This window comes from Elgaria multicarinata, chromosome 5, assembly GCF_023053635.1.
Source record: "Elgaria multicarinata webbii isolate HBS135686 ecotype San Diego chromosome 5, rElgMul1.1.pri, whole genome shotgun sequence".
Classification (NCBI taxonomy): domain Eukaryota; kingdom Metazoa; phylum Chordata; class Lepidosauria; order Squamata; family Anguidae; genus Elgaria; species Elgaria multicarinata.
In genome coordinates this window covers 127856825-127870965 of record NC_086175.1, presented here as the reverse complement: position 1 = coordinate 127870965, position 14141 = coordinate 127856825, and the positions used below count along the sequence as shown (strand labels likewise).

At 46.1% G+C, this 14141-nt stretch overlaps 1 protein-coding gene across 8 annotated transcripts in view; it reads right to left on the bottom strand.

Moving 5' to 3' along the window:
• The window catches only part of DLG2 (discs large MAGUK scaffold protein 2), a 1258440-nt gene that overhangs the window by 24534 nt on the left and 1219765 nt on the right, over positions 1 to 14141 (bottom strand). For 5 of the 8 annotated variants that reach the window (XM_063127200.1, XM_063127202.1, XM_063127204.1 and 2 more), the window contains one exon: positions 3884 to 3925. The exons of the other annotated variants lie outside the window; for them this stretch is intronic. In XM_063127200.1, coding sequence (XP_062983270.1) covers positions 3884 to 3925 — 42 coding nt within the window. The remainder of the gene's footprint in view (positions 1 to 3883; positions 3926 to 14141) is intronic. 8 annotated transcript variants of the gene reach the window in all.

Here is a 14141-nt window from a genome sequence, read left to right as displayed (position 1 = left end):
CACATGTGAAATAACCTTGTTTCACTGCTATTTCGTTTTGCTGGGCAATTATGTCCAATTGAGCAATTAGGCGAAATAGACACAGGAATGAATGAGCAATTGATGTTAATTGCTTTATACATTCAACTGAATGCCTTTTAATTGAGGAAGTGTGTGTGTGTGTGTGTGTGTGTGTACATGTGAGTGTACTGGGGAGATGTTACTACTCACAGCCCAGTAAACTGATAATCTAGAAAATCAGAATGTGATATCAGAGTATCAGAGACAGTAAACCTGTGTGCATCAGTTGCTGGGGAACATGGGTGGGAGGGTACTGTTCTACCATGTCCTTCTTTTGGGTCCCTGGTTGACAGCTGGTGGGCCACTATGTGAACAGAGTGCTGGACTAGATGGACCCTTGGTCTGATCCAGCATCAGGGCTCTCCTTATGTTCTTATGATATAGCCAGTTTTGAATGTTTTCTTTCTGACCAATTGAGTTTTCTAGAATAAAAAAGGCATTTTATCTACGAGAGGAGTGGGCCACTACTTCCCAAGTCAACAAATGTCCTTTAAGATTACAGTGAAAGCTGTCAAAAACGTCTTGTTTAGCTGAAAGAAAGTAGAGTTTATTACCATTTTGACTATTAACAGAGGGCATCGAAAGCCTATAGCTTTGAGGAACAACATCCATGGTTACTTCGGCAGAAGCAGTGACAAACGCTCCATGCTTGGTGCATGCACAAACACATGCACACACAAACACACATGCTCCACAAATGGCTTGGGAAAGCTAAACAAACAGCAGAAGAGAGCTGGGAAGGTTGGCAACCTTGAGGAAATGCGGCCATGAGGTTGCGCAGTTCCTATTCATTTCAAATTGGGCGGAGGGCATCTAGGAGGTTGATCCATCCCAGTTTGTACCCCCCCCCCCAAATCATCCTGTAATTAGATAGGTGGCATAATGCAACCTTCCATAACTGGTTGCCCTCCAGATGTGTTGGACTACAAGTCCAATGCTGGCTAGTGGATCCTGGGAGTTGTAGTACTACACATACTGCCCAGAGAGCTCTGGCTATTGGGCGGTATAGAAATGTAATAAATAAATAAATAAATAAATAAATAAATAAATAAATAATACAGAGAGTGCCGTGTTGGTGACGTCTGGCATAGTGGATGATACATCCATGAGAGTGGGCTTATCAGAACATGTTTTGCCAATTGGAACTAACGTTTTACAATGAAAACTGATTGAACACACACTAACCTAATGTGCAAGCAAGTTTCCCTATTGATTTCTATAGGATTTCTTTCAAGCGTGGTTAGGATCTGTTCCAGACTATTAATGCCTTGCTTTTAAGTGGCGAATCGCCAATGATTTCCAGTATCTCAAAGGCGGTGATATTGGAGTATAAGCTATCTCTTGTTCTATCTACACAGGAATATAGGGAGCTGCCTTACACTATGGCCATAGCTAGACCTAAGGTTTATCCCTGGATCGTCCAGGGGTCAAACCTGTTCATCTAGGTGACACACAGGGGAACCAGTGCTCAGGCAGGGGCGAACCCTGGATGATCCCAGGATAAACCTTAGGTCTAGCTGTGGCCTATGTCAGACTGTGTAGGTCCATCAAGCCCAGTACTGTCCACACTGACCAGTAGGGTGCTATCTGGGGTTTTACTCAGGAAATTTCCCAGCTCTATCTGGAGATGCTGGTGATTGAACCTGGAACCTTCTGCATGCAAAGCAGATGTTCTTCCATTGAGCCATGGGCCCTCCCTCTGTCCCTCTCATCCATCCATCCATCCATCCATCCATCCATCCATCCATCCAAAAAGTCCCAGGTTCACTCTCTAGCATTTCCCATTATATGGCTAGGTATCCAATATAAACTTCTCCTGTTAACCTTCAAAGCTTTTCACGGTCTAGCTCCTTCCTATCTCTCCTCTCTCATCTCACACTATTGCCCCGCTCGAGCTCTTCGCTCCTCTGATGCCATGTTTCTTGCCTGCCCAAGGGCCTCTACTTCCCTTGCTCGGCTTCGTCCATTTTCGTCTGCTGCCCCTTATGCCTGGAACGCTCTTCCAGAACATTTGAGAACTACAAGTTCAACCGCAGCTTTTAAAGCTCAACTAAAAACTTTTCTTTTTCCTAAAGCTTTTAAAACTTGATGTTGTGCAGACTTCTACTGTTACTTTCTACTGTTAGTTTTACCCTACCCTGTGCCTGCTTATCCTACCCTGTACCTGTTTGCATTCTCTTCTCCTCCTTATTGTTTTACTATGATTTTATTAGATTGTAAGCCTATGCGGCAGGGTCTTGCTATTTACTGTTTTACTCTGTACAGCATCATGTACATTGATGGTGCTATATAAATAAATAATAATAATAATAATAAAGGTAGAGATCTTAGGAAAGATCTCTTCCTGAGATCCACTACCATTCGTAGTAGAAGGCCACTCTAATAAGTGGAGGAAGGTGGCACCTGAGGCAGCTGATTTCAGGTGCTATGAAAGGGTACTAAATTGTAGCATCATCATCACCATCACCATCATCCCTCCAGAGAGAGGTGCCGATGGGATTTTCAGCCCCAGGTGCCAAAAAACTTTGACCAGCCTTGGGTACTCGGTAGCAATGTTAGAGAATCAATGGAATCTGGATTTCTATGACTCCAACCTGCAGATTCTAAGGCAGACCGTTTTTTCCCCAAGTTGCAGACCAGTTTTTAAAAAACGTTCTGGAATTTTACACAAATTTAATCGTAGAAAAAACACTTACAATAATAAAACACCAGCTGAAAATGCACATTCCCCCCATAGGTTAAAGCATGAAAATGTGCAGGGGGTGGGGATTTGGCACATGGCTGCAAGTGCAAATTTGCACAAAGACAAATTTGCACAAATTTGGGAAATCGGAAAAAAGCCAATTCCGCCGAGAAGTTGACGAGGGAATGAAAAGCTCCCGACAACCCACAAATCACAGATGGGATGGATCTTCAAAATCCGTACATCTCTATTACTAGGCACCTTGTCTTGGTGTCACCATTTGCTGTTCTGCCTCAGGTAGCAAAATGTCTTGAGCGGGCCTTGGAGACAGTGCTGGGCTTACATGGGAACTAGCCTGACCTGGTACAAGGCAGTATCCTGCGTTTGGGGAAAGATCATAGATCCGTACATCTCTAGAGCACATGCAATCCAGGTTCCATCTCCATCATCTCCAGATAGGCCTAGGAAAGGCCTCCTTATGTGAGCCCCTGGACAGCAGCAGCTCATCAGTTTTGGGCTAGATGGACACATGGGTTGACTGGCTATATGACGGCTTCCCACATCCATGCTGTGGTAGTTCTCAGATTATTGGGGGAGAGAGGGGAGGGGAAACACTTATGAAATCCACAAGCCCTAACCCCTTCCTCCTTTCAGTTTTAGAGAAATCATGTCCCCCCACACTAGCTAAGGGGGTGCCCCCCACTAATTTGAGCACTATGATGAGGACTAGTGAGCTGGGAGGGAAGGTGTCTTTATGTCTTACTTGTAAGCTTCCCAGAAGTACGCACGGCCAGTCACTTTTTGGAAACCAAACGCTAGCTTAAATTGACCGCTTGGTCTGATCCACCAGGATGCTTCTTATCTAAATGAACCATTTCCTTGAAAGAAGACGTTTGGATCCTGGACACCTGGAATGGCTCTGTGAGAGGAGGGCCTCGTCTGTTTTAGAACCAAATTCTGCGTCAAGGTTTTGCAGCGAGTTATAAATCAAGCCACTTGCACCAATCGCTACATGGCGTGTGTGCGTTTGAAAAGGCAACAGGGCAAATTGGAAAACAAAATCTTAACAGGCAAGCCAAAGTAAAAGACACCCGAACAAAAAAGAGAGAGAGAGAGAGAGAAGAAGAAGCTGCAACTTACTGTAGCTACTTTCGCTATCGCTGGCATTAGAAGAAACATGTTCTGCAAGAACAGGACAGCAAATTAAAAGGACGTAACCAAGCTCCGGAATGTCAAGCAACCGCCCCAATCATGCAAAAGGTGGAGTGTGCAGAGCGGGGTGGGTGGGTAAAAAAACAGTGCAGAAGGGCAGCCCGATAGTTCAGGATAGTCGATAAAGGGAAGGCCAAAAGCATTATCCCTTGTGGATGTATCGAAAAGGAGACGTGTTCCGTGTGCCAATCACTTTTCTACAAACGTAGCAACCAATGAAAATATTAGTGCATGGCTGCATGAGGATTTTATTTCCTGAGCCTGGAAATGCTCATTCAGTCTTCTGGTAGGGTGACCAACTGTCAGGATTTCCCCGGATTTGTCCTGGTTTTTGTTCTTTCCATGGTGTCAGGGGGGATTTTCTATAATTTTCAATAATGTCCTGGAATGACACACCTTCCCATTTAAGGCTGCCATTAGCATGGCAGGAGGGAATGACATGCTTTCTTGAGGCACATCATTCCCCCACCCTGAGCTCCAATTGAGGTCTTAAAGGGGAAAGTGGGTCATTCCTTGACATTATAGAAAAGGCCCCAATTGGAGTGGATGGTGGTGGTGCAGAATGAAATCCTTTCCCCTCCTCCACTCCAATCGGGTTCTTTAAGGTGGCGGGGGAATAACGTACTTTCTGCAGGACTCAGAAAGCTGCTTCCCCCCACACACACTAGGTGTCCTCTTTTTTGGTTTCCAAAATATGGTCACCCTATCTTCTGGAAAGCTGTAAATTAACAGGTACCACTCACTAGTCATTATGCCTGGAACAGCTAGTAGTCTAAGAGGTTATCTAGGCGTTCTAAGCATAAGAGCCTGCATCACCTTTTTTTCTTTCTTTAGAAAGGAAGGAAAGGAACCTCTCATGCAAGCACTGAGTCATTACTGACTCTTGGAGGGACACCAGCTTTCGCTGACGTTTTCTTGGCAGGCCTTATAGCGGGGTGGTTTGCCGTTGCCTTCCCCGGCCGTTATGACCTTTCCCCCAGCTAACTGGGTACTCATTTTACCGACCTCAGTTGGATGGAAGGCTGAGTCGACCCGAGCCGGCTGCCTGAAACCAGCTTCCGCTGGGATCGAACTCAGGCCGTGGGGAGAGTTTCGGCTGCAGAAACTGCTGCTTTACTGCTCTGCGCCACACGAGAAATGAAGGCCTAATCTACACCTGGAGGCCTTAGGGGAGAGGGGAGGGGTGATCACGGGGTTTTTGCGCTTCCAGGTTCATCCCCCAGGGCCACATGCCAAAGAGTTTTTCCGGAAGTAAGAGAGGGCAGTTCCAGGGCGCCATTTTTTTTAACAAGCGGAGACATTTGCGCAACAGCGCGGGCGTGATCCTGCCGAAGGAACAATTTTAAAAATCAACAACACAATGCCAAACGCCATCCCAAAGATGGCGAAAATGCTCTCCCCCTCACCTCCAATGCCCACGGATTCTCCCCGCACAGCTCCATGCCTGTTTCCTGAGCCCTGCTACTCACAGGGAAGAGGGAGGACCCCAAGAAGAAGAGCCACACCACCCGTGGAGCTTGGGATGGTCCCAAGACTGGAGAAAGAAATGGGACAAAAGCAGTCCCGGATATCCCAGGAAAACTGAGTGCTTGTCCCCGGTTCACCCTGGGATCAGCTGTGCATCATTTGGACCTGCAGGGATGACCTCGAGTCCACCCTGGGATAAATGGCAGGTGTAGATTAGGCCGAAGCGTTCGGAAGGGGTGACTGAATGGCAGTGATAAGGGGGAAGGAGTGCTTAACCCTTTCCTAACCTGCCACTTCCCTGCTTTCAATACCGCCCCCCACTGTTGCTTTTCTAATGTAGAGGGGCCAGCGCTGGGGCCAGGTTTTTGAGGGCCTTTTGGAAGAGAGAGCCAATGAGCCAATAGGCCATGGCATCTGCTGCTCCTCCTTCACACCACCTCCACTGTCTGGGCCAGAGTGAGAGGCAGGGGAATAAGCAGGACGCAATGGTGAAGAGTACGAGCAACTTCGGGGGGCTGTCGTCAGGTGCCCGGCCCTGCCTACTGAGATGGGGGTCCTCGGTAGGTGCCCGGCATTGCCTACCCTTGACACTGGCCCTAGGAGGGGCTACAGTTTAGTGGCACAGGCTTTTCTTGTATAAAGACCCTGGATCAATCCCTGGCACCTCCAGGGATCTTTAAAAGAACCAGGCTGGAGTTCTTCTGCCTGGAACTCCAGAGAGCTCCTGCCAATTAGAGTAAATAAGACTGGGCTTAGGTGGACACATTTTCTGACCTGGCTTAAAGAAGCTCCCTATGTTCTTAAATGGGGGGGGGATGGTGCCGGAGCTTTAACATGCATCAGTGTGAATAATATGCAAAAATGTAGATTATGTGTGGAAGAACAACCCAGACTTGTAACCCAAGAATAAACCATGGATTACAGGTTTGGGTTTTCCTCCCACAACAACATGCAGTGTTGGGTTCAGACGTCTTGACAAACAGATGTCTGATTAGCTCCACCTGGAAGAGTGGAAGTGATTGGGAGGTAAGAACTAGCACACGTGCACACTCCTGCTTCATTTAACAAATGGTGGATTGCTTTGACATGCAAATTGAGTCATTCCCCCACCTCTCTCTCTCTCTCTCTCTCTCTCTCTCACACACACACACACACACACACACACACACACACACGCTCACCATGAAACTATGTGGGTATAGTCCTGCATGACTACTGTTACTTTCTACTGTTAGTTTTACCCTACCCTGTGCCTGCTTACCCTACCCTGTACCTGTTTGCATTCTCTTCTCCTCCTTATTGTTTTACTATGATTTTATTAGATTGTAAGCCTATGCGGCAGGGTCTTGCTATTTACTGTTTTACTCTGTACAGCACCATGTACACTGATGGTGCTATATAAATAAATAAATAATAATAATAATAATAATAATAATAATAATAATGAAAAAAGGCAGCCTTCTCCTCCAGTAATGGGGAGAAACCATTTCTCAAAGATGCCAGCAGGAAAGTGCATCGCAATGCAAGCTTTTTAAAGGAGGATGCTCAAAAGTGGCACCGTTTAGGACAAGGTTGCGTCCTTCCCCAACCTAGTACCCTGCAGGTGTGTTTGGATTACAAACCCCATCATCCCCACTCAGTTTGGCTTGCCCGGTTTGTTGGGAGTTCTAGCCCAGGATGTCTGGTTGGGGAAGACTGCCATAAAGTCATACAACTCCCCTGTCAAAACAGCTCCACTGGTTTCCAGTCTGTTTCCGGGCATAATTCAAAGTGTTGGTTATGACCTATAAAGCCCTCTATGGCTCGGGTCCAGGTTATCTGAAAGACCGTATTCTCCCTTATGAGCCTGCCCGTGCTTTGAGATCTTTTGGAGAAGCCTTTCTTTCAGTCCCACCATCTTCACAGGCGCGTCTCGTGGGAACATGGGAGAGGGCCTTCTCGGTGGCTGCTCCAATGCTTTGGAACTCTCTTCCCGGGGAAGCTAGGCTGGCTTCCTCCTTGATGGGCTTTCAGAAGCAGGCTAAAACTTTTTTGTTCCAGCACGCCTTTGGAGAATAATTTTGTCCTCTATCTATGTTAATGACTTATAGTTTTGTTGTGTATTTTAAATGGTTTTTTTTTTTAAAAAAAAAATCCTTTCCTGGGTTTTACAATGTATGTTTTAAACTTTATAAGACTGCCTTGAGGCCCAGTATTGGGCAAAAGGCGGGATATAATAATAATAATAATAATAATAATAATAATAATAATAATAATAATAATAATATAATAAAGGAATCCCTCTAGGAAATCTGTGCTATGTGAATGCCTAGCACTGTTTGGGAGGTGCTTCTTCCTTACTGTTGTCACATGTCAGCCCTATATGGCAAATTTTTGTTGCATGTACAAGCTTAGGTAGGTATAAAGACTCTGTGGTATATTTAAATAAATGACACTCCCCCGCCATCCCCAGTCTCCTTCTAAGGCGCTAATGAATGTTTTTTGTATGTTTTGTATGTTAGACTTTGGGCCACTGAAGAGGACCTTTTTGATCAAAAAGCGTTTGGCCATAAGAAAAAGAGCACTTTTTATTATATCATTAGATGTTTAATTTATGAATAAATTAAACATCTAATGATATAGATTTTGTTCCTACCACAAAATATTGTTAATTTTAATTTATTTACTTTGTAGCTCTGATGTGGGCTGGTCCACGAAGTCACGAAGAGTCGGAAGTGACGGAACGAATAAACAACAACAAAGAATCCTTAACTTTTGTAAACCGCCCAGAGAGCTTCAGCTATGGGGCGGTATATAAATGTAATAAACAACAACAACTTTGTTTTTATCAACTGTTCGTATCTGGTTAAGGCTGGCAGCTTTGTGTTTGTGGGTCACAGGACGCCAAAACTTTGATGAAAGGACCAATGATGGCATCTTAAGGACAAAATGAACCAAAATGAGATGTCCTGAAAATTGGGAGGGGGGGGGAATCTGTTGTCTGAGAAGTGGCTTTCAGGGCGTCTCAGCCTTGACCACTGTTTTTGGGCCAATGCTATCTGCATTTCCAGGTGTTTACTAAGGTACCAATTCGTAAGTCTTATGGAATTTGCTGTCAAATGGAGATTGTGACTAGCTGAGATGGCTTTGAAAGGGAATTAATGCATGGAGGAGAAATCAAGCAGCCACGCTATGTCACGATGGCTGTGTGGAGTTTCCAATGTTCAGAGGCATTAGGCCACTAAAGGTTGTTCTTCCCCAGCAACAGCAGAGAACTATCTGGGCTAGATCTACACTGCTGCTTCATAATGGTATTGAAGTGCACCGATAACTGTTGGGGGCAGAATCCACATTCCATATACCGCTTTCATAGTGATATTTCCTGCTTTTTAATCCACATTTGTAATGATTTGACACATGGCGTAGATCTGGCCATAGTCTTTATGCTCTGCTTGTGGGCTTCCTAGAAGCATCTAGATGGCCACTGTGAGAACCAGGATGGAAGACTTGATGGACCTGTGGACCAATGTCAAAAATACATTCTGGACTATCCACATTTCCTTAGCTCCTCAGTTTAATGTCTGAAAGATCTCAGTGTCTAAACAGATTAATTTTAGTTGTGAATCGTACAGTTTGTAAGAATGATTCTGATTCTAGGCTTCTCTTTCCAACGTCTGTGGTGGCAATTAGCATGTAAAATACATGCATTCTGTTTTGCCAATGAATGTGCAAATGGCTTCTTATAAAAATGACATTCTCACTCACATCCATTAAAACAGGTCCATTAACACCCCCTTCCCAAATATGCATGTAGAGACAAGCCAGCTGCTTGACCACACCCTGGGGAATGTGGTCAACACTTCTGGGCTAATGGATTTGAGTGGAAACCTGTAGGCTGGCTATCATGTGTACTGTTCTTCTTTGAAGTTGTATCTAAAGAAGCCTGGCTTAGCCTTGTGGATAGGGTTGTTGGTTCCTGGCTCAACTATATCATAGAATCATAGAATAGCAGAGTTGGAAGGGGCCTACAAGGCCTTCGAGTCTAACCCCCTGCTCAATGCAGGAATCCACCCTAAAGCATCCCTGACGGTTGTCCAGCTGCCTCTTGAAGGCCTCCAGTGTGGGAGAGCCCACGGCCTCCCTAGGTAACTGATTCCATAGTCGTACTGCTCTAACAGTCAGGGAGTTTTTCCTGATGTCCAGCTGGAATCTGGCTTCCTTTAACTTGAGCCCGTTATTCTGTGTCCTGCACTCTGGGAGGATCGAGAACATACAGAGTTGAGTTATATTGAGCTGCTAGATATGGGGCCTCCAATGTGGTGCCTCTGGACACCAAAATGCCTGCAGACACCTGTCTTGGCTCCCACCAAGTTCCTGCCTTTCCGGATTTTTATTTATTTCTTAATTTAAAAAAAAGGTTTTTAATTGAACAGCTGGCATGCTGCAAACTGCAACGCTGCCCTCCAGCGCCATCTTTTTTGGGGGTCAATAAGAATGTTTTCATTGGCTTGGAACTCAGATCCCCTGTACTTAGGGATCTGCCCTGTACATAGATCCTTGGACAAGTTACTTTTTAATTTTTATTTCCACCAGTTTTCTTTCTGGCAAACGAGCGTTTTCTGACCAGACATGCCCACTGTAGCAGCCATTTTGTGAGAGTGCCCACAGCACTCTTTCAAAATTCCCAATGTGCCTGCCAATCCCAAATGGCTGGGGTCCTTTAGTCCTCTCATGCCTAGTTCTGTCTAAGAATGAATCTCTACAGCAGGCGTGGGGAACCTGCAGCCTTCCAGATGTTGTCAGACTACAACTTCCATCATCCTTTACCATTGGTCAGGACACAGGTTCCCCACCCCTGCTCTAGGGACCCAGAAAGAGTTCTTCCCCAGCCCTACTAGTCAAGATCATTTTTATATGATTGGGGCTGGACCTGGGGCTTTCAGCATGCAAAGCACATGGCCTGCGATTGAGATTTGACCCGTGGGAAACAAAAGGCACCTTCGGAATTAAGGAAAATGCAGCCATAGACACCTAATTTGTCACTTCTGCAAAGAGAATGTTGAATTTGATAGACCTTCATCTCAGTGATGGTTCCAAGTTTTTGAGATCCCTTTGGCAAGACACCCCCAATCGGGCCCCTCCTTCAGTGAGTCGACCTTGTCACCATCATTGCCACCAGCTGCCCTTGCTCCTTCTCTTTATTCTCATTGCTGCCACCTGATTGCCTGTCAGGCAGAGAGCCAATGAGCAAGTAGGTGGGGTCATCTACTGCTCCTCCTTCTCACCAGCACCATTGTCTAGGCCAGAGTGAGAACTAGATGATCGAGCAGGTAGTCATGGTGTAGAGGAGGAACAACTCTATGCGGTTTTGTCAGTGGGCACCTGCTGAGGAGTGGGCCCTTAGCCGTTGTCCAACCAGTTGTCCACCTTTGGTGCCTACCCCAATTCATCTGATCCTGCAGGTCATTTCTTATCCATCTGAGGCTGTAGCTAGACCTAAGGTTTATCCCAGGATCATCCTGGATTCATCCCTGCCTGAGTGCTGGATGCCCTGTGTGGCACTTAGATGAACAGGTTTGACCCCAGGACAATCCTGGGATAAACCTTAGGTCTAGCTACGGCCTGAGGCAAGGTCTTAGGAGGCTAGAAGGTAGGCTTTGGACACATCTGTCCTTCTATTGGGTTGGACTGTGGTTACACTCTTGCCCCAAACACAGAAGGCTTTGCATAATCCAAGGGATTTACATTCCTAGGCCCTTTCTACACCTATGGATTATCCCAGGAAAATGGAGGGATCGTCCCTGCCTGCTCCCGGGTTCCCCTGTGTGTCATTTGCATGCACAGGGATGACCCCGGTACGATCCCATGATAAATGGCTGGTGTAGACATGCCCCTAGAGGGCTATATGAGGAACACTTCGTACACAGCCTTTTTCTTACACAGCGATCATCTCCATTAAGGTAAAAGAAAACTGTGAAGAACATATGAGTGTCTGTTTTTCCTAAAAATTGACATGTCAGGAGTTGGATGCTTCCTTCCTTCCGTCGAGGAGAAATCCAGAGCTGAAGAACTGAACCTCTCAGCTCCCTCCACAAGAGATAATGCATCCACCTTTACAGGGAAAGTCAACCATCAGGTGAGATTAACTGATGCTCAACAAGAAAGGAAACGCAAAGAGCTGCGTCAGATTGTGTGCGAAAACATACATTCCTGCAATGAGCAGTGCATTCATGAGAATAGGTGATGCAGTGGCAACATATATATATATATATATATATATATATATATATATATATATATTTGCCTGAATTAATTTGCAACTGAGAAAAAGCATCAGAAAACTCCGAAGAAAGCAAACAGCCATGATGGATATTAAAGGAAGTCACTGCAAGGTAAAAGTGACACAGGGAAAGGAACAGCATACTCTTATATTAATGATATTGACACAAGTGGTAAGAAAGCCATTTCATTCTATATAGTTTCCTCTCGGCTTTCGAACATTCTTCATTGAGGTTGCTTTGACTAAGACGCCTGTTCTTGATATTATTATTCCTTCTGTTAGTGATGTTAAGGGTGTAAGAGCTGATACTTATGCAGCCCAACAGCGCCCACCCCCACTCCGTACCCCACACAAGGCCTGGGAGACCTACAATGTTTAAAGCAGCATGGACATTCTTTGGGGGGGGGAGCATTTGGAAGGGGTACCGAAAACAGATCAATGATGACCACTTCTTTGACACAGTATGCTGAGCATTTGTTGGGGGAGAGGGCATGGAATAGAGTATCTTGAAAGAGGGCGCAGCTAGCTGGCTGAGTGGCTGGCTGGAACCCAGAATAGGAGCACTCCACAGATTGACCATAGACCAGCAGAAGTTGAAAAGGAGTTCATGTGCTATGGGCCAAAATATGAATTTTGTCTAAACAGGCCTGGATACATCCTCCGCAGCTGTCTTTAGACATGCAGTGGTTTTCAAACTTCCTGCAACATTTCTATATGGAACTTGTTTAACGTGGAACCCCTACATGCCTGTCGTAGCCTCCCGGTATTTTTCCGAGAATTCTGGGGCACGTTCTAGGGGAGCACAACCTGTCCGTTCAGATTGCTGAGCAGGCCATTGGCTTTCGCTGTCATCCCGGGTGAATTAAAAGCAGATCCTAGAACATGATCCAGCGTTCCTCTGTGATTGCACAATGCTGCTGCAGCAGCAGGAGACCAGTCACGGTGAGACATTTTTCCCACCAGTACTGATCTTTGAACCCTCACTAAGATTCTGAGGAGCCCCACACTTCTCCACTGATCTGGGGGAAGGAAATAGTGAACATATGGACCAATCCAGGGCAACAATGGTGTTCTGGACAAGCAATTCTAGGAAAGTTCAGTGGAATCCTGAATTCTGTCTCACTAGTCATGATTTCATCTGACTTTGTAAGCGCTTCTCTATTTTGCTGGGGTGTTTCCAGTTGTGCCCAAATCTGGGGAGTTGTTTGGAATGCATCTAAGGCCCTTTCTACACCAAAGGGTTATCCCAGGAAAATGGAGGGATTGTCCCTGTCTGCTCCCGGGATCCTCTGTGTGGCATTTGGATGCACAGGGATGATCCCGGGGGAAAAGGCAGATGTAGAAACGACCTAAGACAGGGTAGAATTCTTGGCTAATTCAAGTTAAAGGGAATCCAAAACCACTCAGGAATTATTATTTTTTAAACATAAGAGCTCCCCCGGCTTCTTCCATTAGGAGCGAAGCGCTAAACTACAGTCTGATGAGGTTAACGCGGACCAAGGAAAGGAAAGGAAAGGAATGGAAAGGAAAGGAACCTCTCGTGCAAGCACTGAGTCATTACTGACTCTTGGAGGGATGCCAGCTTTGGCTGATGTTTTCTTGGCAGGCCTTATAGCGGGGTGGTTTGCCGTTGCCTTCCCCGGCCGTGATTACCTTTCCCCCAGCTAACTGGGTCCTCATTTTACCGACCTCGGGAGGATGGAAGGCTAAGTCGACCCGAGCCAGCTGCCTGAAACCAGCTTCTGCTGGGGTCGAACTCAGGCCGTGGGGAGAGTTTCAGCTGCAGAAACTGCTGCTCTACCGCTCTGCGCCACCATATATTAAAAAGAGGTGGGGGAAAGGAAGCTGGAAGTTTAGAAGCAAAAATATAGAACTATCTCTGACCTGAGATGTAATCTGGGGAAATCAAGCCAAAAGAAGTGCTTTCTAGGCACTGACATGAGTTCTGTTTAAGTGGCCATTAGGAGCAGTGGTTTTCAAGCTTTCTAAGTTCTGGGATTGTTTTCCACATGGGTGTGTCTGCTGAGAGCCAGTCACACAGTCAATGTGTTTGGAAGGGGATGCTGGAACGTGTTTTTCGGTTAATGTGGGCAGGGGCCACACCTATGGTCCCTCAGCACCATCTCAGCACGAACTGAGAATGTGCCTGAGCACACACACAATAATCCCTTGTGTCTGCACATGGCAGGGGAACATGGGGAGTGGTGATCATGTCCAGAGCTGGTTTGATCGTTTGGGGACTCTTGGAAACACATCTGTAACGGCTCCTCCATCATGTCCACCAGGGTGAGCAGGTGAGTGATAACGGCAAGGTGCAGCTGCTGCCTCCTCTTGCTCACTCGCCTGCCCCTCTCTCTAGGCCGCGTGGCACAGAGAGGATGCCCCCCCCCCAATCTCCACTTCTTTCAACAACCACAGTAGGTCAGGGCTTGGCACCGGTGGACGTTCCAGTGGTGCTAG